The sequence below is a fragment of the Salmo trutta genome, chromosome 28 (genome assembly GCF_901001165.1).
Source record: "Salmo trutta chromosome 28, fSalTru1.1, whole genome shotgun sequence".
NCBI lineage: Eukaryota > Metazoa > Chordata > Actinopteri > Salmoniformes > Salmonidae > Salmo > Salmo trutta.
This window is the reverse complement of record NC_042984.1, coordinates 16,649,333-16,675,025: the sequence shown is the minus strand read 5'-3', so window position 1 is coordinate 16,675,025 and position 25,693 is coordinate 16,649,333. Positions and strand designations below refer to the sequence as shown.

General features: G+C 44.7%; 1 protein-coding gene across 6 annotated transcripts in view; it reads right to left on the bottom strand.

Annotated features, from left to right (window-relative positions):
* hspg2 (heparan sulfate proteoglycan 2) overlaps nt 1-25,693 on the bottom strand; it is a 195,256-nt gene that overhangs the window by 59,435 nt on the left and 110,128 nt on the right. For 5 of the 6 annotated variants that reach the window (XM_029718874.1, XM_029718876.1, XM_029718875.1 and 2 more), the window contains exons 22-33: nt 23,698-23,838; nt 23,299-23,472; nt 19,693-19,872; nt 19,325-19,443; nt 18,999-19,110; nt 18,624-18,737; nt 18,308-18,435; nt 17,907-17,993; nt 8,754-8,824; nt 8,507-8,574; nt 7,788-7,928; nt 6,345-6,536 (exon numbers count right to left, since the gene is read on the bottom strand). In XM_029718874.1, coding sequence (XP_029574734.1) covers nt 6,345-6,536; nt 7,788-7,928; nt 8,507-8,574; nt 8,754-8,824; nt 17,907-17,993; nt 18,308-18,435; nt 18,624-18,737; nt 18,999-19,110; nt 19,325-19,443; nt 19,693-19,872; nt 23,299-23,472; nt 23,698-23,838 — 1,527 coding nt within the window. Of the gene's footprint in view, nt 1-5,783; nt 5,823-6,344; nt 6,537-7,787; nt 7,929-8,506; nt 8,575-8,753; nt 8,825-17,906; nt 17,994-18,307; nt 18,436-18,623; nt 18,738-18,998; nt 19,111-19,324; nt 19,444-19,692; nt 19,873-23,298; nt 23,473-23,697; nt 23,839-25,693 lie in introns of all 6 variants that reach the window. The other variant, XM_029718873.1, reaches the window with a different exon arrangement.

The window sequence follows — 25,693 nt, the reverse complement described above, 5'->3', positions numbered from 1 at the left end:
ATATATATACAGTACCAGTCAAAAGTTTGGATGCACCTACTCATTCAAGGGTATTTCTTAATTTTTTACTATTTTCTACATTGTAGAATAATAGTGAAGACGTCAAAACTATTGAATAACACATATGGAATAATGTAGTAACCAAAAAAAGTGTTAAACAAATCAGATTCTTCAAAGTAGCCGCCCTTTGCCTTGATGACAGCTTTGCACATTCTTTGGTATTCTCTCAACCAGCTTCACCTGGAATCATTTTCCAACAGTCTTGAAAGAGTTCCCACATATGCTGAGCACTTGTTGGCTGCTGTTCATTTTTCCTGGGTTGAGGTCGGGTGATTGTGGAGGCCAGGTCATCTGACGCAGCACTCCATCACTCTCCTTCTTGGTCAAATAGCCCTTACACAGCCTGGAGGTTGATGGGTCATTATCCTGTTGAAAAACAAAAGATAGTCCCACTAAGCGCAAACCGGATGGGATGGCGTATCGCTGCAGAATGCTGTGGTAGCCATGCTGGTTAAGAGCGCATTGAATTCTAAATATATCACCGACAGTGTCACCAGGAAAGCACACCTACACTATCACACCGCCTCCTTGATTCACGGTGGGAACCAGGCATGTGGAGATAATCCGTTCACCCACTCTGCATCTCACAAGGACATGGTGGTTGGAACCAAAAATTTCACATTTGGACAGATTGAGACCAAAGGACAGATTTCCAACAGTCTAATAATGTCCATTGCTCGTGTTTCTTGGCCCAAGCAAGTTCTTCTTATTGATGTCCTTTGGTGTCTCCTCTGAACAGCTGATGTTGAGATGTGTCTTTTACTTGAACTCTGAAGCATTTATTTGGGCTGCAATTTCTGAGGCTGGTAACTCTAATGAACTTATCCTCTGCAGCAGAGGTAATTCTGGGACTTCCTTTCCTGTGGTCGGTCCTAATGAGAGCCAGTTTCATCATAGCCGTTGATGGTTTTTGCGACTGCACTTGAAGAAACTTTCAAAGTTCTTGAAATGTTCCGCATTGACTGACCTTCATGTCTTGAAGTAATAATGGACTGTCGTTAATCTTTGCTTATTTGAGCTGTTCTTGCCATAATATGGACTTTGTCTTTTACCAAATTTGCCTATCTTCTGCATACCACCCTTACCTTTTCACAAGACAACTGATTGGCTCAAATGCATTAAGAAGGAAAACAATTCCACAAATGAACATTTAACAAGGTACACCTGTTAAATGAAATGCATTCCAGGTGTCTACCTCATGAAGCTGGTTAAGAGAATGCCAAGAGTGTCCAAAGCTGTCATCAAGGCAAAGGGTGACTACTTTGAATAATCTCAAATATAACATATATATTTTTTTTTGGTTACTACATGATTCCTTATGTGTTATTTCATTACATTTTACATTTACATTTTAGTCATTTAGCAGACGCTCTTGTCCAGAGTGACTTACAGTAGTGAATGCATACATTTCATACATTTCTTTTCCGTACTGGTCCCTCGTAGTTTTGATGTCTTCACTATTATTCTACAATGTAGAAAATGTAAAAACCCTTGAATGAGTAGGTGTGTCCAAACTTTTGACTGGTACTGTATATAAATATCTATGTATAGTTATATAAACTCAGCAAAAAAAGACATCACTTTTTCAGAACCCTATCTTTAAAAGATAATTCATAAAAAGCCAAATAACTTCACAGATCTTCACTGTAAAGGGTTTAAACACTGTTTCCCATGCTTGTTCAATGAACCGTAAACAATTAATGAACATGCACCTGTGGAACGGTCGTTAAGACACTAAAAGCTTAGAGACGGTAGGCAATTAAGGTTATAGTTCTGAAAACTTAGGACACTAAAGAGGCCTTTCTACAGACTCTGAAAAACATCAAAACAAAGATGCCCAGGGTCCCTGCTCATCGGCGTGAACGTGCCTTAGGCATGCTGCAATGAGGCATGAGGACTGCAGATGTGGCCAGGGCAATAAATTGCAATGTCCGTACTGTGAGACGCCTAAGACAGCGCCACAGGGAAACAGGATGGACAGCTGATCGTCCTCGCAATGGCAGGCCACTTGTAATAACACCTGCACAGGATCGGTACATCCGAACATCACACCTGCGGGACGGGTACAGGATGGCAACAACAACTGCCTGAGTTACAGCAGGAACGCACAATCCCTCCATCAGTGCTCAGGCTGTCCGCAATAGGCTGAGAGAGGCTGGACTGAGGGCTTGTAGGCCTGTTGTAAGGCAGGTCCTCACCAGACATCACTGGCAACAACGTCGCCTATGGGCACAATTCCATTTATTTTTTGCTGAGTTTATACATACAGTTGAAGTCCGAAGTTTACATACACTTAGATTGGAATCATTAAAACTCGTTTTTCAACCAATCCACAAATTCCTTGTTAACAAACTATAGTTCTGGCAAGTCAGTTAGGACATCTACTTTCTGCATGACACGAGTAATTTTCCAACAATTGTTTACAGACAGATCATTTCACTTATAATTAATTCACTGTATCACAATTCCAGTGGGTCAGAAGTTTACATACACAAAGTTGACTGTGGTTTTAAACAGCTTGGAATTTTTTTTCATGGCTTTAGAAGCTTCTGATAGGCTAATTGACATAATTTGAGTCAATTGGAGGTGTACCTGTGGACGTATTTCAAGGCCTACATTCAAAGTCTGGTTCATCCTTGGGAGCAATTTCCAAGTGCCTGAAGGTACCATGTTCATCTGTACAAACACTAGTATGCAAGTATAAACACCATGGGACCACGCTGCAGTCATAAAGCTCAGGAAGGAGACGCATTCTGTCTCCTAGGGATGAACGTACTTTGGTGCAAAAAGTGCAAATCAATCCCAGAACAACAGCAAAGGACCTTGTGAAGATGCTGGAGGAAACAGGTACAAAAGTATCTATATCCACCTTAAAACGAGTCCTATATCGACAAAACCTGAAAGGCTGTTCAGCAAGGAAGAAGCCACAGCTACAAAACCGCTATAAAAAAGCCAGACTATGGTTTGCAACTGCACATGGGGACAAAGATGGTACTTTTTGGAGAAATGTCCTCTGGTTTGATAAAACAAAAATAGAACTGTTTGGCCATAATGACCATCGTTATGTTTGGAGGAAAAAGGGAGAGGCTTGCAAGCTGAAGAACACCATCCCAACCGTGAAGCACGGGGGTGGCAGCATCATGTTGTGGGGGTGCTATGCTGCAGGAGGGACTGGTGCACTTCACAAAATAGGTGGCATCATGAGGGAGGATAATTAAGTGGATATATTGAAGCAACATCTCAAGACATCAGTCAGGAAGTTAAAGCTTGGTCGCAAATGGGTCTTCCAAATGGACAATGACACCAAGCATACTTCCAAAATTATGGCAAATTGGCTTAAGGACAACAAAGTCAAGGTATTGGAGTGGCCATCACAAAGCCCTGACTTCAATCCTATAGAAAATTTGTGGGCAGAACTGAAAAAGCGTGTGCGAGCAAGGAGGCCTACAAACTTGACTCAGTTACACCAGCTCTGTCAGGAGGAATGGGCCACAATTCACCCAACTTATTGTGGGAAGCTTGTGGAAGGCTACCCAAAACATTTGACCCAAATGAAACAATTTAAAGGCAATGCTACCAAATACTAATTGAGTGTATGTAAACTTCTGACCCACTGGGAATGTGATGAAAGAAATAAAAGCTGAAATAAATCATTCTCTCTACTATTATTCTGACATTTCACATTCTTAAAATAAAGTAGTGATCCTAACTGACCTAAGACAGAGAATTTTTACTAGGATTAAATGTCAGGAACTGTGAAAAACTGAGTTGAAATATTTTTGGCTAAGGTGTATGTAAACATATTTAAATACATACATACATAAATACAGTGCATTCAGAAAGTATTCAGACCCATTGACTTTTTCCACATTTTGTTAGGTTACAGCCGTATTATTTAAAAAAAATTCACCTCATCAATCTATACACAATACCCCATAATGACAAAGCAAAAACAGGTTTTTAGACATTTTTACTTATTTCTTTATATATTTTGTTCAAAATTACATTATCAACATAAGTATTCAGACCCTTTGCAATGAGATTTGAAATTGAGCTCAGGTGCATTCTGCTTCCATTGATAATCCTTGAGATGTTTCTACAACTTGATTGGAGTCCACCTGTGGTAAATTCAATTGATTGGACATGATTTGGAAAGGCACATACCTGTCTATATAAGGTCCCACATTTTACAGTGCATGTCAGAGCAAAGACCAAGCCATAAGGTTGAAGGAATTGTCCATAGAGCTCCGAGACAAGGTTGTGTCGAGGCACAGATCTGGGGAAGGGTACCAAAACATTTCTGCAGCATTGAAGGTCCCCAAGAACACAGTGGCCTCTATCATTCTTAAATGGAAGAAGTTTGGAACCACTAGGACTCTTCCTAGAGCTGGCCGCACAGCCAAACTGAGCAATCGGGGGAGAAGGGCCTTGGTAAGGGAGGTGACCAAGAACCCGATGGTCACACTGACAGAGCTCTAGAGTTCCTCTGTGGAGATGGGAGAACTTTTCAGAAGGACAACCATCTCTGCAGCATCCCACCAATCAGACCTTTATGGTAGAGTGGCCAGATGGAAGCCACTCCTCAGTAAAAGGCACATGACAGCCCGCTTGGAGTTTGGCAAAAGGCTCTCAGACCATGAGAAACAAGATTCTCTGGTCTAATAAACCAAGATTGAACTCTTTGGCCTGAATGCCAAGCTTCACGCGTGGAGGAAATCTGGCACCATCCCTACGGTGAAGCATGGTAGTGGCAGCATCATGACGTGGGGATGTTTTTCAGGGACTGGGAAGCTAGTCAGGATCGAGGCAAAGTTGAACGGAGCAAAGTACAGAGAGATCCTTGATGAAAACCTGCTCCAGAGCACTCAGGACCTCAGACTGGGGTGAAGGTTCACCTTCCAACAGGACAACGACCCTAAGCATAAAACCAAGATAATGCAGGAGTGGCTTCGGGACAAGACTCTGAATGTCCTTGAGTGGCCCAGCCAGATCCCGGACTTGAACCCGATCGAACATCTCTGGATAGACCTGAAAATAGCTGTGCAGCAACGCTCCCCATCCAACCTGACAGAGCTTGAGAGGATCTGCAGAGAAGAATGGGAGAATCTTCCCAAATTGAGTCAGATTGTAGAAAAAGGCTGTAACCTAACGAAATTTTGAAAATGTCAAGTGGTTTGAATACTTTCCGAAGGCACTATATATATAAATATATATATATATACACTTCGTCCTAATATTTCTATATTTGTTTCTTCCATTTTTTTACTTTTATATTTGTGTGTATTGATGTGTATTGTTAGATATTACTGCACTGTTGGAGCTAGGAAGACAAGCATTTAGCTACACCTGCAATAGCACCTGCTAAACATGTGTATGCAACCAATAAAATGTGATTTGATCTTAAGCTAAAATATTACTAATATTGTGTGAAAATAGAGCAAGAACTGGATGTTGATTGCTGCTACAACTGTGCTAAAACTAGGAAAAAATGGAGGTCATTGGAAAACTATACAGGCAATCCATGCATCTCAAACACAGTTGTGTTATGGTTTATGAATGAAACATTTACCAAAATACTGGACACCAATCAGTATGATCAATTGCCAAATCACACCAATCCTTTGTTTGAATTACAAACTGCCATTTTTGTCATCAATTGTTCACAATAAGTCTGATACTGTATGCATAATCATCACCACACGACAAGCACCACTCTGGTTTACCTGATGTGCTCGTCTCATACGAGCAAAGAAAGCTTCCTTCTATAGAGTGGGCAGGCAAACCAAGAAATAAAGAAACAATTAATGTTGCTGCTTAACGAACCATAATTTCATCAATACCAATGACAATGTAATCATGTCATGGTCTCTAAAAGTAGATGCATCAACAAACAAAGTACTGTCTACTATCTCAGAGACTGCTAAGGCTAACACCTTCTGACGAGGTTTTAACTCTAGTAATAAATGGTGAATTCATGGAGTATACAACCAAACTCTGTCTCCACACTATGAGGACATTGGCCCTCACTCTCAGTGTCCTCTGCTATAACTCATTTAGCAAACCCATTTCACAGCAAGAGAAGATCAGCTCTGACTCAGAAAGTCAGGCTACTTAATTAAGCAGAAATTGAAAGAGAACATTGATCAGGAATGTAGAAGTTTTCAGCACGAGTAGAAGCCGCTTTCCATCATAGAGAGCACCTGGAAGCTGGGATTGAGCTGAGGTCTACAGGAGTATGGAACGTCTCTGCTGGCCAGTTGGCCAGATCATTATCTGTGACTCACCTTGTCCCCCTGGTAGACCCCAGGCAGCTGCCAGTAGTGGGGCTCCTGGCCTAGGTAGTCAAAGTTGCTATAAGAGAGCTGTGTGCCATCGGTGGACACTTCCACAGTGAAGCCGGTGGAGATACGGTTGGTGTGCTGCCGGTTGACCAAAGCAAAGCCCTGGAAGTTGCCAGGGACAAAGACGGATGACACCTGCAGGACACACAGGAAGGAATAATCAACCAGTCTCACTCAGAGAGACAGGAAAAGCTTCAGAAAATTGAATCAGTTTAGTTCAGTTCAGTAGAGCGTTATTGGCAATTGGAGTGCTCTCAAAGTAGCTGTAATTATCTGTTTGTGTGTTGAATTGCCCATTCTTGAATTGGTCATTGTCACGTCAAAGTCAAACAAATCTGGGACCAGGGACAGCCTACACTCAAAGTGTTCTGTTTAATTTAACCTTTATTTAAGCCAGGAGTCATGCTGAGACCACAGACTCTTTCGCAGATGAGCCCTGCATGAACACATATATAAACAACATTACACTATACATATCTATACTAAACAGAAATATAAACGCAACATGGAACAATGTAAAATATTTTACTGAGTTACAGTTCATATGAGGAAATCAGTTATTTAAAATAAATAAATTAGGCCCTAATCTATGGGTTTTACATGACTGGGAATAAAGATATCGATCTGTTGGTCACAGATACCTAAAAAATATGGGCCTCGCAATGGGCCTCAGGATCTTGTCACGGGATTTCTGTGCATTCAAATTGCCATAGATAAAATGTAATTGTGTTTGTTGTCCGTAGCTTATGCCTGCCCATACCATAACCCCCCCACCACCACCATGGGGCACTCTATTCACAACGTTGACATCAGCAAACCGCTTGCCCCCATGCAATGCCATACACGTGGTCTGTGGTTGTGAGGCCGGTTGGACATAATGCTAAATTCTCTAAAATGACGTTGGAGGCCGCTTATGGTACATAAATTAACATTACATTCTCTGGCAACAGCTCTGGTGGACCTTCCTCCAGTCAGCATGCCAATTGCACATTCCCTCAAAACTTGAGACATCTGTGGAATTGTGTTGTGTGACAAAACTGCACATTTTAGAGTGGCCTTTTATTGTCTCCAGCACAAGGGTCACCTGTGTAATGATCATGCTGTTTAAGAAGCTTCTTGATATGCCACACCTGTCATGTGGATGGATTATCTTGGCAAAGGAGAAAGGCTCACTAACAGGGATGTAAACAAATGTTATCACAACATTTGAGAGAAATAAGCTTTTTGTGCGTATGGATCATTTCAGCTCATGAAACATGGGACCAACACTTTACATGTTGCATTTATATTTTTGTTGAGTGTACATACAAATAAATGACACAAAAAAATACTTTACTCATATATTTTATTAAGGAAGTAGTTTCCTAGTTCTTGTTGCCTGGGTACCTGGTCTCTGTAGTGGGAGGAGCTGGAGCACTGCTGTGTGACGCCCATGCAGAAGCAGGACAGGCAGCCATCTTTGTTGTCTGTGCTGATGTGAAAGGTTCCCTGCTTACAGTTGGAGCAGGCAGGGCCCTCAACGTTCATCTGGAACACAATGATATATAGTGTGAGAGGGGAACTAACCATAGAAATAGAACATTGCCTGAATGGGAATGCCATTCTAGTTATTCTATTTCTATGGGACAAACTATCTCACGGAGGTAACCCTCAGAAGTGGATAAGGATATTTACATTTAAAGAATTTAATAATCCCATGTACAGGGATGCAGATGTAATTACAGGGTACAGGGAAATTCTTGCGCTCCGAGTTCCAACAACGCAGGACAAAGTGAAAAAATCAATACAAATATAATACAAATAGATAATAATAAAACAGAAATAATAATATATACACATTAAAAACCGTGGCAATGATAAATATCCATTGGGGTGGGGGCAGGGTAAATGTCCGTAGAGGGTGGGGAGAGGGGGGGGACAGCAGAGCAGGTAGCTGACTAGTGGTGGCTATTCAGCAGCCTGAGTCTGGGGGTAGAAGCTATGAGCCAGACTTACAGGGTTTGCCATGATGCTCCTATACTGCCCGCGTCTGAGTGATGGGCTTGGGGATGTCAATGAGGATGGTAATTATTATGAAGTACTTACAGAAGCCTTGGTTTGCTTACCTTGCAGCGACACACACCATTTCCATTGCATCCTTCACTTCCTCTCTGGTCACAGTTATAGCAGTTACCTGTAAACATGACACAAGAGAGGTTTTCACTCTGTGTGCCTTCATTCTATCAAATACAATCATTTTAATTGTGTACACATGTCTGCAGCTGCAGCCTGTTAGCACTGTGTAATAACAATCTTAACTGCCCCTGAGGGGATAAATAAAGCTATATTGAATTGAATAATCCATACACATACCATTCAGGTCATTGTTGCCAACACTACACCTCTGGCTGAGCTGAGGGTTGCCTGTGTACCCAGAAGCACATCTGAAACGGAGAACGGCGAACACTTATACTTTAAAACAAACATTTCCAGTCAAAGAGGATACATTTTTTTAAACCAAAGGAAGGAACAATGGGGGCAGGAAACTGTGCGAGCTGTGTGAGGAGATAGATACGTGATGAGACTTGTCCTCACAGCACACTCTTGGCCCAGAGTAGACACATTTCTGTGAAAAGACTATGGATACAAGCTATACAATAGAGTTGTCACATTATTAGCCAACATCCAGAATTTATTCATTGTGGATGTCCGTTGGAGACACTATTAATTTCCCAAGTCCTCTGCATGTAAATAATCTGCATTGTTTTACCAAACAGATTCAGACTCACAGAATAAGACATGCTTAAATACAGCTTTGTTCCACCACTTCCCAGATGCAAAAAGAGGATAAAAGATATGTATTGCCAATGTTGGCGATAGACACAGCCAATGCTACAACTCTCAACATGTGTCAAATGTTGAAACCATCGGCTGCTGATTGGCTGAACTACCAGAGTTATATAAAGTTATATAAAGCAATCTGTGCATTTGAACAACAGCGTAAATACACTTTTGCTTTTAAAAAACCGAATGACCACTGCTGCACATGCTGCTACTGTTTTGAACAGATTAGATGGTCCTTTTTAAAACGAGCAGCCAGCTCACGAACGAATGGACCAGGGAGAATACAACAAGCGTGCAGATACAATAAGTGAAAACACATCATCTAACTGGGGATATCCAGCTAAAATAATGTCACAAAGCATGACGCGCTAGCCGGTTAACTTTCATTCTGAAATAACCTCGTATTTCCGAGTTAGTCAGACAATAGTTTAGAAAGACTTGAAATTGGCATGGGAGCTAGCTAATTAGCTAGCAAGCCACCAGCTAGCTATAGGGAGCTAGTTGCTTATCAAAAGCAGATAACTGGTTAATTTGACAACAAACAAAAAAGATTTCTCAATGTTTCTCAAAATTAATGTAACTAGCTAATTATTTGATCATGCTTTGTGATACAACAGGTTTCATGCTGTTTTAGTCACATAACATGTTGCCCTGTCACCTACAGTAGAACCTGATGAACACCGTGGGTGGAAACGATAAAATTGGCAAGTCACAGTCATGCTTTTTGTCCTTCCAAAGGTTCTAGCTTGTGTATCCCTCTGTCCTTTGACTTTTGTTGGATGTAAATAGTCAAATGACTACCCAGACTATTTGCATTGCCCCCCCCCTCTTTACACCACTGCTACTCTCTGTTGTCATCTATGCATAGTCACTTTAATAACTCTACCTACATGTACATTCTACCTCAACTAACCGGAGCTCCTGCATATTGACTCTGTATCGGTACCCCCCTGTATATAGTCTCGCTATTGTTTTTTCACTGCTGCTCTTTAATTACTTGTTACTTTTATCTCTTATCTGTATTTTTTTGAAACTGCATTGTTGGTTAGGGGCTTGTATGTAAGCATTTCACTGTAAGGTTGAATTCGGTACATGTTGTATTCGGCGCATGTGACTAATACAATTTGATTTGATTTGAAATGTCCGGTTTATCAGATCCCAGACTCCCATGACTCTTATGATTATTTATTTACAAGTTCAGCTTGTTTTTTGATTTAGCACCATCTGTACCTGACAGAGCAGATTTGTCTCACGCATGGCAGAAAGCCATCTGGTGCGAGAGACTCATTGGGATGGAGACTAGAGCAGACCCAGAAGTTCTGACTGAGCGCTCATTTGAGCGTCCCAGGACAGTCCATTTACTTAGTGCTGTTATTATATATGCTATGAAATCTTGCGATTTCGTTGAGGGCAGTTCTCCGTCATTGCAAATAACTGGGAAAGCAATCCAAGCAATGTTCGCATGGCCTATGTGCCCGCGGAGCTGCTGGCAGTCATTGAGAGGCAGAGTAATCACTGAACAACTTGTTTTGAACAATATTTTTGAAACAGCTTAATTTACACATTTAACACAATTCTATGAGCATTTAAAACTTAATCCTTGAATTATAAAATATACTGTATATACTCTATAAATAAAAATATATACAGTACCAGTCAAAAGTTTGGACACACCTACTCATTCAAGGGTTTTTCTTTATTTTACTATTTTCTACATTGTAGAATAATAGTGAAGACATCACAACTATGAAATAACACACATGGAATCATGTAGTAACACAGAAGAATTCTGTCCTTTGGTCTGATGAGTCCAAATTTGAGATTTTTGGTTCCAATCGCTGTGTCTTTGTGAGACACAGAGTAGACGAACGGATGATCTCCGCATGTGTAGTTCCCACCATGAAGCATGGAGGAGGTGTATACTCCGGAACTCTGGGTTCTTGGTCACCTCCCTGACCAAGGTCCTTCTCCCCCGATTGCTCAGTTTGGCCGGGCAGCCAGCTCTAGGAAGAGTCTTACTGGTTCCAAACTTCTTCCCTTTAAGAATGATGGAGGCCACTGTGTTCTTGGGGACCTTCAATGCTGCTGGTACCCTTCCCCAGATCTGTGCCTCAACACAATCTTGTCTCGGAGCTCTACGGACAATTCCTTCAACCTCATGGCTTGCTTTTTGCTCTGACATGCACTGTCAACTGTGGGACCTTATATAGACAGGTGTGAGCCTTTCCAAATCATGTCGAATCAATAGAATTTACCACATGTGGACTCTAATCAAGTTGTAGAAACATCTCAAGGATGATCAATGCAAACAGGATGCACCTGAGCTCAATTTCAAGTCTGATAGCAAAGGCTCTGAATACTTATGTATTTTAATACATTTGCAAACATTTCATAAAACCTGTTTTCGCTTTGTCATCATGTGATATTGTGTGTAGACTGATGAAGAAAAAATGAATTGAATCCATTGTAGAATAAGGCTGTAACGCAACATAACGTGGAAAAAGTAAATGGGTCTAAATACTTTCCGAATGCACTGTAAGTCTTGAGGTAGTCTGACCCACTTGGCTCAAAGAAAAATAGCACCAAACAATATTTCAACAACTTTGTATAATATAAAACTTTGAATATGGTAACTGCAGTGTTTAACCTATATTCATGCCATCGCTGCAAAAAATATGTGAAAAGTCGTTAGCGCAATGAATGGAATGCTATGGGAACAGCTAGCATTTCATTGTGCTAACGCTAGTAGCAATGCACCCCCACTCCCCGCTACCCTTGCCACCTCTGTTCAAAAGAATGCAAGGGGAAACACTGAACTGTATATTTTTTCATGACAGGATTAGGCTATTGTGCAACTGATCTAATACTCACAAAATACAGCTTTAAACACAGGAACAATATTGCCTCTACATGAAGAAGTACATTTCCACTCACTCAAAAACATACATTTTTCATAGATAACAAATATATAATAAAAGCATAAATATCAGGACCACAGGTCATTTTAGATAAATGTTGAAATTAGTTCAAGTTTTTTTTATATACAGTGCTTTGCAAAAGTATTCACCCTCCTTGGCGTTTTTCCTATTTTGTTGTATTACAACCTCCAATTTAAATGGATTTTTATTTGGATTTCATGTAACGGACATACACAAAATAGTCCAAATTGGTGAAGCGAAATGAAAAAAATAACTTGTTTAAAAAAATGCTAAAAAATAAAAACGGAAAAGTGGTGCGTGCATATGTATTTTTTGCTATGAAGCCCCTAAATAAGATCTGGTGCAACCAATTACCTTCAGAAGTCACATAATTAGTTAAATAAAGTCCACCTGTGTGCAATCTAAGTGTCACATGATCTGTCGCATGATCTCAGTATATATATATATATATACACCTGTTCTGAAAGGCCCCAGAGTCTGTTACACCACTAAGCAAGGGGCACCACCATGCAAGCAGCACCATGAAGACCAAGGAGCTCTCCAAACAGGTCAGGGACAAAGTTGTGGAGAAGTACAGATCAGGGCTGGGTTATAAAAAATATCAGAAAATTTGAACATCCCATGGAGCACCATTAAATCCACTGTGAAAACATTGAAAGAATATGGCACCACAACAAACCTGCCAAAAGAGGGCCGCCCACCAAAACTCACGGACCAGGCAAAGAGGGCATTAATCAGAGAGGCAACAAAGAGACCAAGGATAACCCTGAAGGAACTGCAATGCTGTCAGAATTGAAGGAATAATGGATGGCGCTAAATACAGGGATATTCTTGAGGTAAACCTGTTTCAGTCTTCCAGAGATTTGAGACTGGGATAGAGGTTCACCTTACAGCTTAAACCATTCAAGTGGTTTAAGGGGAAACATTTAAATGTCTTGAAATGGCCTAGTCAAAGTCCAGACCTCAATCTAATTGAGAATCTGTGGTATGACTTAAAGATTGCTGTACACCAGAGGAACCCATCCAACTTGAAGGAGCTGGAGTAGTTTTGCCTTGAAGATTGGGCAAAACTTCAAGTGACTAGATTTGCCAAGCTTATAGAGACATACCCCAAGAGACTTGCAGCTGTAATTGCTGCAAAAGGTGGCTCTACAAAGTATTGAGTTTGGGGGGTGAATAGTTATGCACGCTCAAGTTGACTGTTTTATTTGTTGTTCGTTTCACAATAAAAAATATATTGCATCTTCATAGTGGTAGGCATGTTGTGTAAATCAAATGATACAAAGCCCCCCAAAATAAATGTTAATTCCAGGTTGTAAGCCAACAAAATAGGAAAAATGCCAAGGGGGTGAATACTTTTGCAAGCCACTGTAAATGTCTCTAATAATCAGGGATAATTTTGACAGGAATAGCCAGCCTTCCTAGAACAATGTGAAAAGAACCATAGGAACCATCTTGCTTCTGTTTCTTGTTCTTTTGGGAAGACTTTTCATCATTACCTTGGAGTAGTTTGAGCAGGTCCAGAACATTAGACTGGTACTGGGTTTTCTTCCTCTGTGGGGATCTCTTGGAACTAGTAGTTTTGACTTTACTCTTCGTGGTTAACTTTGAACGCTTCAAAGAAGAGGTGGTTTTGGTGGTTGCCAACGTGGTGAGAACCTTCTTACAGTAACTTGTTTTGGCTTTTGACACTTCCTGGACTTTGTGGGACGGTGGGGCCAACTGGGATGTGTCTGGCGCAGTGGTTTTCCCATAACCTTTGTTTGGGTGGGATGTTTCTCTGACAACTGTTTCTGTGATTTTAACATTGGGTTGAATCTTTGAATCAGGTACAACTAATCTGAAAGCACTGTCTTTTTTATAACTGCTTCTAGAACGAGAAGCGTCCTCTTCTTTTTTAGCAGCTTGATTACGTGACTTGGATGACGTAGGATTTTTTGACACCAGTGTTAGAGGCTTAATTTTATGGGATGGTGGTGCCAGCTGATACTTAGTGGCATCCAGGTCTACTTTAGCTTGCCTTGGTTTTGATTGACTTGTCTGTGTTGAGCGCTTATTAGCTGTCACGGGAATCTTCTTGACCATCGTAGTCTTTGTTTCAGACTTTGTTGCAGTACTTGGCCTAGCGCTAGGCTTTGTTGTACTATGTGGTCTAGTGCTAGTCCTGGGATTACTTAAGGTAGTACTTCGTCTTGTGCTGGACTTTGAAATGACATTACTTTTTGTGGTTCTAGTTATTAATGGTTTTGTAGTTTGTCTGTTTGTGAATGTTTGGGACGTGGACTTTGTGAAGACAGTTGGTTTGTGCTTTCTATTCCTCTGAGGGGTTGTTGTGGCTTTGTTAGCAGGAAGACGGGACATTGGTACGATTTTGGGGACTGTGGCTCTAGTTTGTGACCTGGTGATTGTTGATTGAGTCCTGACAGTGGGTCTCAGTGTTGTCACGGTTGTTAATTGAGAAGTCCTGACAGTGGGTCTCAGTGTTGTCACGGTTGTTAATTGAGAAGTCCTGACAGTGGGTCTCAGTGTTGTCACAGTTGTTAATTGAGAAGTCCTGACGGTGGGTCGAGTTGTGGTAACCCCTGGCACTAAGACTGTAGAGATTGGTGGCATTGCCTTCACCTCTTTAGCAGACCGTGAGGTGTGTCTGAAGCGTTTCACCTTGTTCATCTCCTGAGCCAGGGCAGTAAACCCATCTATCACGATCTCCAGACGACCCTCCAGCCTTCTCAGACGAGTTTCCATGTCTGTGTAGCTACTTTCCAGCTCGCCCACCCTCTCTTTCTTCTCAAGGGCAGACTCTGACTGCAGGGCCAGGAGTGTCTCCAGCTGGATGCTGAGCTTGCTCTGCTGGCCCCTCATGGCCTGGATGCCATCCTTGATGTCCAGGGTGTTGCTCTCCCGCATGCTGAGGTGCTGGTTGAATCGGTTCATGTGGAGCCTCATTAGAAACTGGAAGCTGTGTTCTCTAACCTCAGGGCTGGGCGTGTTCAGTGATGGGACCCTGGGTGCAGTCCTATTCAGGTAGACTCGGACCATGTTGTCCACGGGGGTGGTTGTGGTTGGACGAGTAGGGGTGGTAGGGCGAGTGGGGGTGGTAGGGCGAGTAGGGGTGGTAGAGCGAGTAGGGGTGGTAGGGCGACTGGGGGTGGTTGGACGAGTGGTTGGGCGAGTGGAAGCAGGTGGGCAAGTGGTTGGGTGAGTGGGAGCAGGTGGGCGAGTGGTAAGGTGAGTAGGGGTGGTAGGGCGAGTAGGGGTGGTAGGGCGACTGGGGGTGGTTGGACGAGTGGTTGGGCGAGTGGGAGCAGGTGGGCGAGTGGTAAGGCGAGTAGGGGTGGTAGGGCGAGTGGGGATGGTAGGGCGAGTGGGGATGGTAGGGCGAGTGGGTTGGGTACGGTGGCTGGTAGTGGACAGTAGGGTCCGTGTGGGGATGTTTGATGGCCACCTTGTGGGGATGTTTGATGTCCACCGTGTGGGGATGTATGGCCTTTGGCTATAATCTGTGTCTTCCTCTTCTTCGTCATCTGGCTGTGGGCTGCCACTATAGTCTATGACCTCCTCCTCTTTCTCCTCGACTGGCTCTGGGCTGTAGTCTATGACCTTGTAATCCTCTTTCTCTTCGACTAGCTCTGGGCTGTAGTCTATGACCTTGTAATCCTCCTTCTCCTCGGCTGGCTCTGGGCTGTATATGACCTCCTTGTAATCCTCCTTCTCTTCGACTGGCTCTGGGCTATAGTCTATGACCTTGTAATCCTCCTTCTCTTCGACAAGCTCTGTGCTATAGTCTATGACCTTGTAATCCTCCTTCTCTTCGACAAGCTCTGGGCTATAGTCTATGACCTCCTTGTAATCCTCCTTCTCTTCGACAAGCTCTGGGCTATAGTCTATGACCTTGTAATCCTCCTTCTCTTCGACAAGCTCTGGGCTATAGTCTATGACCTTGTAATCCTCCTTCTCTTCGACAAGCTCTGGGCTATAGTCTATGACCTCCTTGTAATCCTCCTTCTCTTCGACAAGCTCTGGGCTGTAGTCTATGACCTCCTTGTAATCCTCCTTCTCTTCGACAAGCTCTGGGCTATAGTCTATGACCTTGTAATCCTCCTTCTCTTCGACAAGCTCTGGGCTATAGTCTATGACCTTGTAATCCTCCTTCTCTTCGACAAGCTCTGGGCTATAGTCTATGACCTCCTTGTAATCCTCCTTCTCTTCGACAAGCTCTGGGCTGTAGTCTATGACCTCCTTGTAATCCTCCTTCTCCTCAGCTGTCTCTGGGCTGTAGTCTGTGTCTTCCTTCTCCTCCTTCTCCTCCTCCTCCTCCTCATAATACTCCTCCCCCTCCTCCTCGTCTCCACTGCCCTCTGCCACCACATGTTTCTCCAGGCTAAAGTTGAACACTGCCTCACCACACCCCGGCAGGAGGAAGCCCTCATTGTCCTCTTGCAGGTACAGGTCCACACAACTGTCTTGTTTTCTTAATGATCAAAACATTCAAATCAGAAATAGTGCAGGCAGGGAGGCTCAACTTATCAAAACATACCGATGTTTATTTAACCGGTCACCTCATCGTCATCTTTGCACCTCGAGTAGCAAAGATTCGTCAAACAGATGTGACATTCGAAATGCCACCTTTAGATTTATGCCTCAGAGAGAGAATATGTAAACATAGCCCGGGCATAAACACTGACAACATTATCCCACAGCTTCTAAACCTTACAAAAAGCATGAAAGCACAACTGGAGCATAAACAGTAGACGGAAAAGGTTCTGGCAAAGTTGAATCAAAGGAGGGAACTGAAGCTGAAGCATAGGAGAGAACTGAAGCTGAAGCAGAGGAGAGATAGCAAAAACCAACTTACATAAGGTTTCCTCAGGACACAACTACAAGTCCAAACATTCCTAACAAAAGACTTGATTAGCAACAAAAAAACATTTAAAATAAAAGACTTGGCTTTTGCGACTTTAACAACAACAAATGCTATCACACCTTAGTATATGACATATAATCCCATGGTACACCAGACACATTTTTTTTAAACAAAAATGCCCATTGATAAATACAATGTTCGTTAGCCAAGCTCAATAATCCACCACACATATTAACCTCTCAAATAGCATAAAAAGCACTGCTACTGCAGAGACCAAACCCAACACACAAAAACCTTTCCTAACTAACTGGAATGATTTTTGAGCTTTGCTTCCCCCATACCACTTCCCTAATACATACCAATCAATCATGACTGGTTGGAAAGACTGGCTGAAAGAGGGATGCAATGGACAGACATGCTACTAATCCCATTTTGTAAATGAAGCCAGTGGTTGCCAGCGCCAGACCCATCCCCTCTGCTTTGCCGTGCTCCGGCCAGCCCATCACCCCCAGACCTATCCCCTCTGCTTTGCCGTGCTCCGGCCAGCCCAGCATCCCCAGACCTATCACCTCTGCTTTGCCGTGCTCCAGCCAGCCCAGCATCCCCAGACCTATCACCTCTGCTTTGCCGTGCTCCGGCCAGCCCAGCATCCCCAGACCTATCACCTCTGCTTTGCCGTGCTCCAGCCAGCCCAGCATCCCCAGACCTATCACCTCTGCTTTGCCGTGCTCCGGCCAGCCCAGCATCCCCAGACCTATCCCCTCTGCTTTGCCGTGCTCCGGCCAGCCCTGCATCCCCAGACCACTGACCACTTAGCAGCTTGACAGTAAGGATGGAAGGGATAGAGAGAGAAAGAGCTGGATATGGAGAGACTCGTACCTTTCGCAGCGCCGGCCAGTGAAGCCAGGGGGACAGTTATCACAAGTGGGCTGACCATCCACGTCCTTGTAGCAAGACTGAGAATACCTGCAGGAAGACAGTCTTCTATCAGAGACAGTATAGCCTACAGCCCGTATAATATGAATGGGGTTACATTTGAGACAATGGTGTAACTGTATGACCAGTCACTGTCAGATCAACTGTCTTTACGAAGAGCAGGTTGACCCCACATAATTAAATAGGATCTCTATGAGGTTGACTAGCAGGTGAATGGACACATGTTTATCAGTAGAATAAGGATCTTCATAAGAGGATAAGCCTGGAGCTAGAGTTCCAGAGCCATTGATCCATGTAAAGGTGTATTTCTGTGCAGCTGTAGAGCCCGTGAGGAGTGAACTCACTGGTTGCTAGGGGAAGTGCCAGGGCAGGGGCAGGGCTGACAGGCCTGGGGGCCATCCGTCACAGGGTTGCCGTAGAAACCTGGCAAACAGCGCTCGCACCTTGGGCCGGCCGTGTTGTGAAGGCATTGCTAGAAAAAGGAGACACACACGTCCACGGAACAGTGAAATCCTATTATGAGCTAATGTGTGTTCTGAATCCACATGTTGAGATTTGCCAAGAAACCATTAGCGGATTCCATAGCAGACATCAAAGCCAGATGCAGCTGTAGTACTGTACTACTGGCATACAGTACAGTAGGAGGGTGGTGTGACTTACCAAGCACGCGCCTGTCTCCTGGTCACAGCCGCTAGCGTGGCCGTTACAGTGGCACCTCTCACAGGTACCCAGGTAGAGCCCAGAGCCTGTACGGGTGTAGCCCACGTCACACTCCTGTACAGAAACAGACATGGAAGGAAAGACATCTATCAGGCCATGTAGTGATAGAAATGTAGACAGTACAGTAGATTGTCTTGTTGTTCCATTACAGCATGCTCTAACCATTCAACTCTGTGCTTCTTTCCAAGATGTCTACTGTGCTACGAAACAAAGTGATGGAGCTTAACGACTAGGCGAGGTAACAGAGGAACAGCTACTGTATTGGTTGTTCTTGTGTCATCAGGATAACGTTTATGTGGTGTGTTTGTAAAGTACCTGGCATGATGGTCCTTTGTAGCCCTGGGGACAGGCACACTCCTCCACCTCAAGGGCATGTTCGTTGCCTGTGGAGCGTGGCACTGCAATGTCCATCTGGATGTCTGAAAGACTGAACAACAGACAACAACGCAGGTGAGATAATAACAACAACATCAGCCACATGGTCTTTCCAGTAAGTGTCCTAAATGATTCTTTAGAATCATCCTTATGTGGAAAACTACAGCTGATTTGAGGTACTACTCAATATGTCTTCCTTCTCCTACCTACACTAGAGTTGAATAGAGGTAGATCTCAATAGTACAGGTAGTCTGGTCCTCTCTTACCTGGTCTCAGCCATGTTGTCAGCGTAGGTGGCTCTGATCATGAATACAGTAGTATCAGCCAAGGCCATGAGGAGGTGCTCACGAGTACAGGGCTGTCCATCAGCACGCCTCCATGCAGACTGGTAGGAGAAAAAACAGGGAGAGAAAGAGAAATGTAAAGTTCTGCATAGGCAAACTCAGGATTAGAGCTCGGATTATATTCAAGAATAGGATTGGGATTAGCGATGGAGTTAATGGTAATCTAATTACGTAATCTAAACAAAATCATCCACAAAGACAACCTGTTATTACATCTTAATGAAAACAAACTGTTTTATCCGTTTTTTTTAAACACGCATACACACACGCACACAAACAATGACACACACCTCTCTGAAGGTGACAGTGACAGTGGTAGGTGCGCGGGGGAGGGGCTTTGTCTGGGAGAAGTGTTCCAGGAAGATGCTGTTGCCTTGGAGAACCACATCCGGCTGTCCGTCAATCACCAGGGAGCGTTGCCTGGGCTCATAGCGCACAGTGTAGCGCAGCTCTCCGCCATAGGCTGTCACCTGGCAACAACATGTCAGATGTCAGAGACAGACGTTCTAGTTCTAGAACAACCCACCTCTTAACTCCACTCGATGGTGGAAAGGTATTTGACCATATAAGGCTAGCTGGGTCATGGATCATCAAGTAGAGAGCTTCTCTTTGTTTAGGTAGCTATGTAAAGCCTTTATAGTTTTCACATGTTGAGAGAGCATGTGGACGGTGAAATCTAGCCTGACCACATTTACTTCACACCTCACACCACTAAGTGAAAATACGGTGGATGATAGTTTCTCCTGTCCCCATGGTCTAGTGGAGAAACAAAGTGTCATAAAGACCACCACTCATCTCCCCCACCCTCTCCCCTTGTCCCCACCCTCTCCGCTTGTCCCTCCCCATCACCCTTCTTACCGCTGTCTCCCTCCTCTCCCCTAGTCTCCTCTCTTCCCCCTCTAACCCATGTCTCCCTCCTCTCCCCTAGTCTCCTCTCTTCCCCTCTAACCCATGACTACCTCCTCTCCCCTAGTCCCCTCTCTTCCCCTCTAACCCATGACTCCCTCCTCTCCCCTAGTCCCCTCTCTTCCCCTCTAACCCATGTCTCCCTCCTCTCCCCTAGTCCCCTCTCTTCCCCCTCTAACCGCTGTCTCCCTCCTCTCCCCTAGTCCCCTCTCTTCCCCCTCTAACCGCTGTCTCCCTCCTCTCCCCTAGTCCCCTCTCTTCCCCCTCTAACCGCTGTCTCCCTCCTCTCCCCTAGTCTCCTCTCTTCCCCCTCTAACCCATGACTCCCTCCTCTCCCCTAGTCCCCTCTCTTCCCCCTCTAACCGCTGTCTCCCTCCTCTCCCCTAGTCTCCTCTCTTCCCCCTCTAACCCATGACTCCCTCCTCTCCCCTAGTCCCCTCTCTTCCCCCTCTAACCGCTGTCTCCCTCCTCTCCCCTAGTCCCTCTCTTCCCCCTCTAACCGCTATCTCCCTCCTCTCCCCTAGTCCCCTCTCTTCCCCCTCTAACCCATGTCTTCCTCCTCTCCCCTAGTCCCCTCTCTTCCCCCTCTAGCCCATGACTCCCTCCTCTCCCCTAGTCCCCTCTCTTCCCCCTCTAACTGCGGTCTCCCTCCTCTCCCCTAGTCCCCTCTCTTCCCCCTCTAACCCATGACTCCCTCCTCTCCCCTAGTCCCCTCTCTTCCCCCTCTAACCGCTGTCTCCCTCCTCTCCCCTAGTCCCCTCTCTTCCCCCTCTAACCCATGACTCCCTCCTCTCCCCTTGTCCCCTCTCTTCCCCCTCTAACCCATGACTCCCTCCTCTCCCCTAGTCCCCTCTCTTCCCCCTCTAACCGCTGTCTCCCTCCTCTCCCCTAGTCCCCTCTCTTCCCCCTCTAACCGCTGTCTCCCTCCTCTCCCCTAGTCCCCTCTCTTCCCCCTCTAACCCATGACTCCCTCCTCTCCCCTAGTCCCCTCTCTTCCCCCTCTCACCCATGTCTTCCTCCTCTCCCCTAGTCTCCTCTCTTCCCCCTCTAGCCCATGACTCCCTCCTCTCCCCTAGTCCCCTCTCTTCCCCCTCTAACTGCGGTCTCCCTCCTCTCCCCTAGTCCCCTCTCTTCCCCCTCTAACCCATGACTCCCTCCTCTCCCCTAGTCCCCTCTCTTCCCCCTCTAACCGCTGTCTCCCTCCTCTCCCCTAGTCCCCTCTCTTCCCCCTCTAACCCATGACCCCCTCCTCTCCCCTAGTCTCCTCTCTTCCCCCTCTAACCCATGACCCCCTCCTCTCCCCTAGTCTCCTCTCTTCCCCCTCTAACCCATGTCTCCTGACCCCTCCAGTGTCTCCTGACCCCTCCTGTCTTAGCCTCCAGTATTTATGCTGCAGTAGTTTATGTGTCGGGGGGCTAGGGTCAGTCTGTCACATCTGGGGTATTTCTCTTGTCTTTTCCGGTGTCCTGTGTGAATTTAAATATGCTCTCTCTAATTCTCTCTTTCTTTCTCTCTTTCTTTCTTTCTCTCTCTCGGAGGACCTGAGCCCTAGGACCATGCCTCAGGACTACCTGGCTTGATGACTCCTTGCTGTCCCCAGTTCACCTGGCCGTGCTGCTGCTCCAGTTCCAACTGTTCTGCCTGCAGTTATGGAACCCTGACCTGTTCACCGGACGTGCTACCTGTCCCAGACCTGCTGTCCCAGACCTGCTGGAACCCTGACCTGTTCACCGGACGTGCTACCTGTCCCAGACCTGCTTTTTTTAAGTCTCCAGAGACAGCAGGAGCGGTAGAGATACTCTCAAAGATCAGCTATGAAAAAGCCAACTGACACTTACTCTTGTGTTACTGACTTGTTGCACCCTCAACAACTACTATGATTATTTGACCATGCTGGTCATTTATGAACATTTGAACATCTTGGCCATGTGCTGTTATAATCTCCATCCGGCACAGCCAGAAGAGGACTGGCCACCCCTCATAGCCTGGTTCCTCTCTAGGTTTCTTCCTAGGTTTTGGCCTTTCTAGGGAGTTTTTCCTAGCCACCATGCTTCTACACCTGCATTGCTTGCTGTTTGGGGTTTTAGGCTGGGTTTCTGTACAGCACTTTGAGATATCAGCTGATGTAAGAAGGGCTATATAAATACATTTGATTTGATGTCTCCCTCCTCTCCCCTAGTCTCCTCTCTTCCCCCTCTAACCCATGTCTCCCTCCTCTCCCCTAGTCTCCTCTCTTCCCCTCTAACCCATGTCTCCCTCCTCTCCCCTAGTCCCCTCTCTTCCCCCTCTAACCCATGACTCCCTCCTCTCCCCTAGTCCCCTCTCTTCCCCCTCTAACCCATGACTCCCTCCTCTCCCCTAGTCCCCTCTCTTCCATGTCTCCCTCCTCTCCCCTAGTCTCCTCTCTTCCCCCTCTAACCCATGTCTCCCTCCTCTCCCCTAGTCTCCTCTCTTCCCCCTCTAACCCATGTCTCCCTCCTCTCCCCTAGTCTCCTCTCTTCCCCCTCTAACCCATGTCTCCCTCCTCTCCCCTAGTCTCCTCTCTTCCCCCTCTAACCCATGTCTTCCTCCTCTCCCCTAGTCCCCTCTCTTCCCCCTCTAACCCATGACTCCCTCCTCTCCCCTAGTCCCCTCTCTTCCCCCTCTAACCCATGTCTTCCTCCTCTCCCCTTGTCCCCTCTCTTCCCCCTCTAACCCATGACTCCCTCCTCTCCCCTAGTCCCCTCTCTTCCCCCTCTAACCCATGTCTCCCTCCTCTCCCCTAGTCCCCTCTCTTCCCCCTCTAACCCATGTCTTCCTCCTCTCCCCTTGTCCCCTCTCTTCCCCCTCTAACCCATGACTCCCTCCTCTCCCCTAGTCCCCTCTCTTCCCCCTCTAACCCATGACTCCCTCCTCTCCCCTAGTCCCCTCTCATTCCCCTCTAACTGCTGTCTCCCTCCTCTCCCCTAGTCCTCTCTCTCCTTCCTCTCCCTCTGTCTCCCCCCTCTCACCTTGTCTCCTCTGAAGCTGTCTGGTAGGACCCAGTAGTAGATGTCGTTGGGGATGTCAGAGAAGGAGCGGTATGCCACCTCTGAGGAGCCTTTCTGGGTGATACCGTCTGTGATAGTCCTGGAGTTAGCACTGTTGGAGAGGGAGAACAGCTGCCCGTTCACACCGCCACGGACCTGGGGGATACAAACACACACACTTTAGATACAACATCTTTGTGTCTTCTCGGTCCTCAAGAATCCAAGCAAAAAGGGCTCAAGTGCACTTAAGCCAGACCCAATGCACTGCTGTGGTTTAGGATGTGCTTGACCATTCCTTGCATTTTGTGATGTTTTAAGTGCCCTATCGAGGTAGTGTGTGTTGGCTGGTGTGAGTAGTAGTAGTACGGCCAGGCCACTGACCTGGTCTCGGCTCCAGGTGGAGCTGGCACACTGCTTGGTGACGCCCATACAGAAGCACTGCAGACAGCCTTCTGGGTTCTCCTCTGTCAGGTGGAAGGCGCCGCTCTTACACTCGTCACACTGCGACCCCGCCACATTGGACTACAACACACACATATACCAGACACACATCTGTCCTGCATCTGACTCACTGACTGACTGGCTGGCTCATCATAAAAGATGATTGTATTATAATTGCAGTAAAATCTACACAGGTCCAAGTAATTCTTAAAGTACATGCAATTCACGTGTTCTACCGTAAACAAATAACACAGGTATCAGACACTGCAAGTTCCCAGTGACTATCTAATCAACCCAACATTGACATTATTTTTTTTTATTTAACTAAGCAAGTCATTTAAGAACAAATTCTCATTTACAATGACGGCCTAGGAACAGTGGGTTAACTGCCTTGTTCAGGGGCAGAACGATAGATTTTTACTTTGTCAGCTCTGGGATTTGATCTAGCAACCTTTCGGTTACTGGCCCAACACTCTAACCACTAGGCTACCTGCCGCTCCTGCTTAGCTACAATTGACTTAAAAAGCCAAACCTCACACAATATCTAACAATTAATTTCCAGCAATATAGCCCAGTCTGTCTGTGTGATGTGCACATTTGTCTATCCCTGTGTGTAACCAGTTGATGTGATTACCGTCTCGTGGGTTGACAGAAATACTTTCCCCAAAACCTTGTCAATTAAATGTTAACTGCAAAGTAGGCTTACCTGGCAGAAGTATATCGTGAGTAAATATATCATTTGTATCTATTATTTGCAAACTTTGCCATGAAATGAACAGAAGCAGTATGGAAGCATCGCTAGGCAGGCACATTCCTCACTCGTTAGATGTGCAATTAAAGGGGAATTGCACTCAAAAATCTATTTGTTAGTTTTCTTCCAGACCTTCTGATGTGATTTAAGCATTGACATGGACTCAGAACATCCAATTTTGTTGTTTTCTCTACGAACAATTGTAATTTTGAAAAACTACAAAAATCGAGAACCATGAAAAATTTAACTGAGAAAACATAACATGGGAAAATATAAAACAGAATTTTGGAAACGAATCACAGATCTTTTTGGGGCCCCTTTGAGTTTATTAACCATTATTTGACCAGGTATATTGACCACTGCCAGTGGTGTAAAGTACTTAAGTAAAAATACTTTAAAGTAGATCTACTACTTAAGTTGTTTTTTGGGTATCTTTACTTTACTTTACTATTTATATTTTTGACAACTTATAATTTTACTTCACTACATTCCTAAAGAAAATTGTGTACCTTTTACTTCATACATTTTACCTGACACCCAAAAGTACTCGCTACATTTTGAATGCTTAGCAGGACAGGAAAATGGTGTAATTCACAGACTTATCAAGAGAACATCCCTGGTCATCCCTACTGCCTCTGATCTGTTGGAGCATGCCCCTGGCTATCCTTAAATAAATGAAAAACAAGAAAATGGTGCCGCATGGTTTGCTTGATTTCTACTTTTACTTTTGATACTTAAGTATATTTAGGCAATTACATTTACTTTGATACTTAAGTATATTTAAAACAAAATACTTTTAGATTTTACTCAAGTAGTATTTTACTGGGTGACTTTCACTTTTACTTGAGTCATTTTCTATTAAAACTATCTTTACTTTTACTCAAGTATGACAATTGGGTACTTTTTCCACCACTGTGCACTACTTTCTCGTGTACACTAAGGACCCGGGGAAGAGTTGCAGGGAAGAGTTGCAGGGGAGAGGAGAAGAGAAGAATGGGGCTATTTAAAAGGTAGAAAGAAATGTGTAGCTCATGACACGTTTCATTTTTTAAAAGTGTCTCTCGTGCTAGAAAAGGTTGGAGACCACTGGACTAGACAATGGAGTTAAACTGTTGATGATTGAGAGTGTAACTCCTAAATCTAATCTAAAGCCCTACTCATAACTTTGGTCGTAAGAATGAAGTA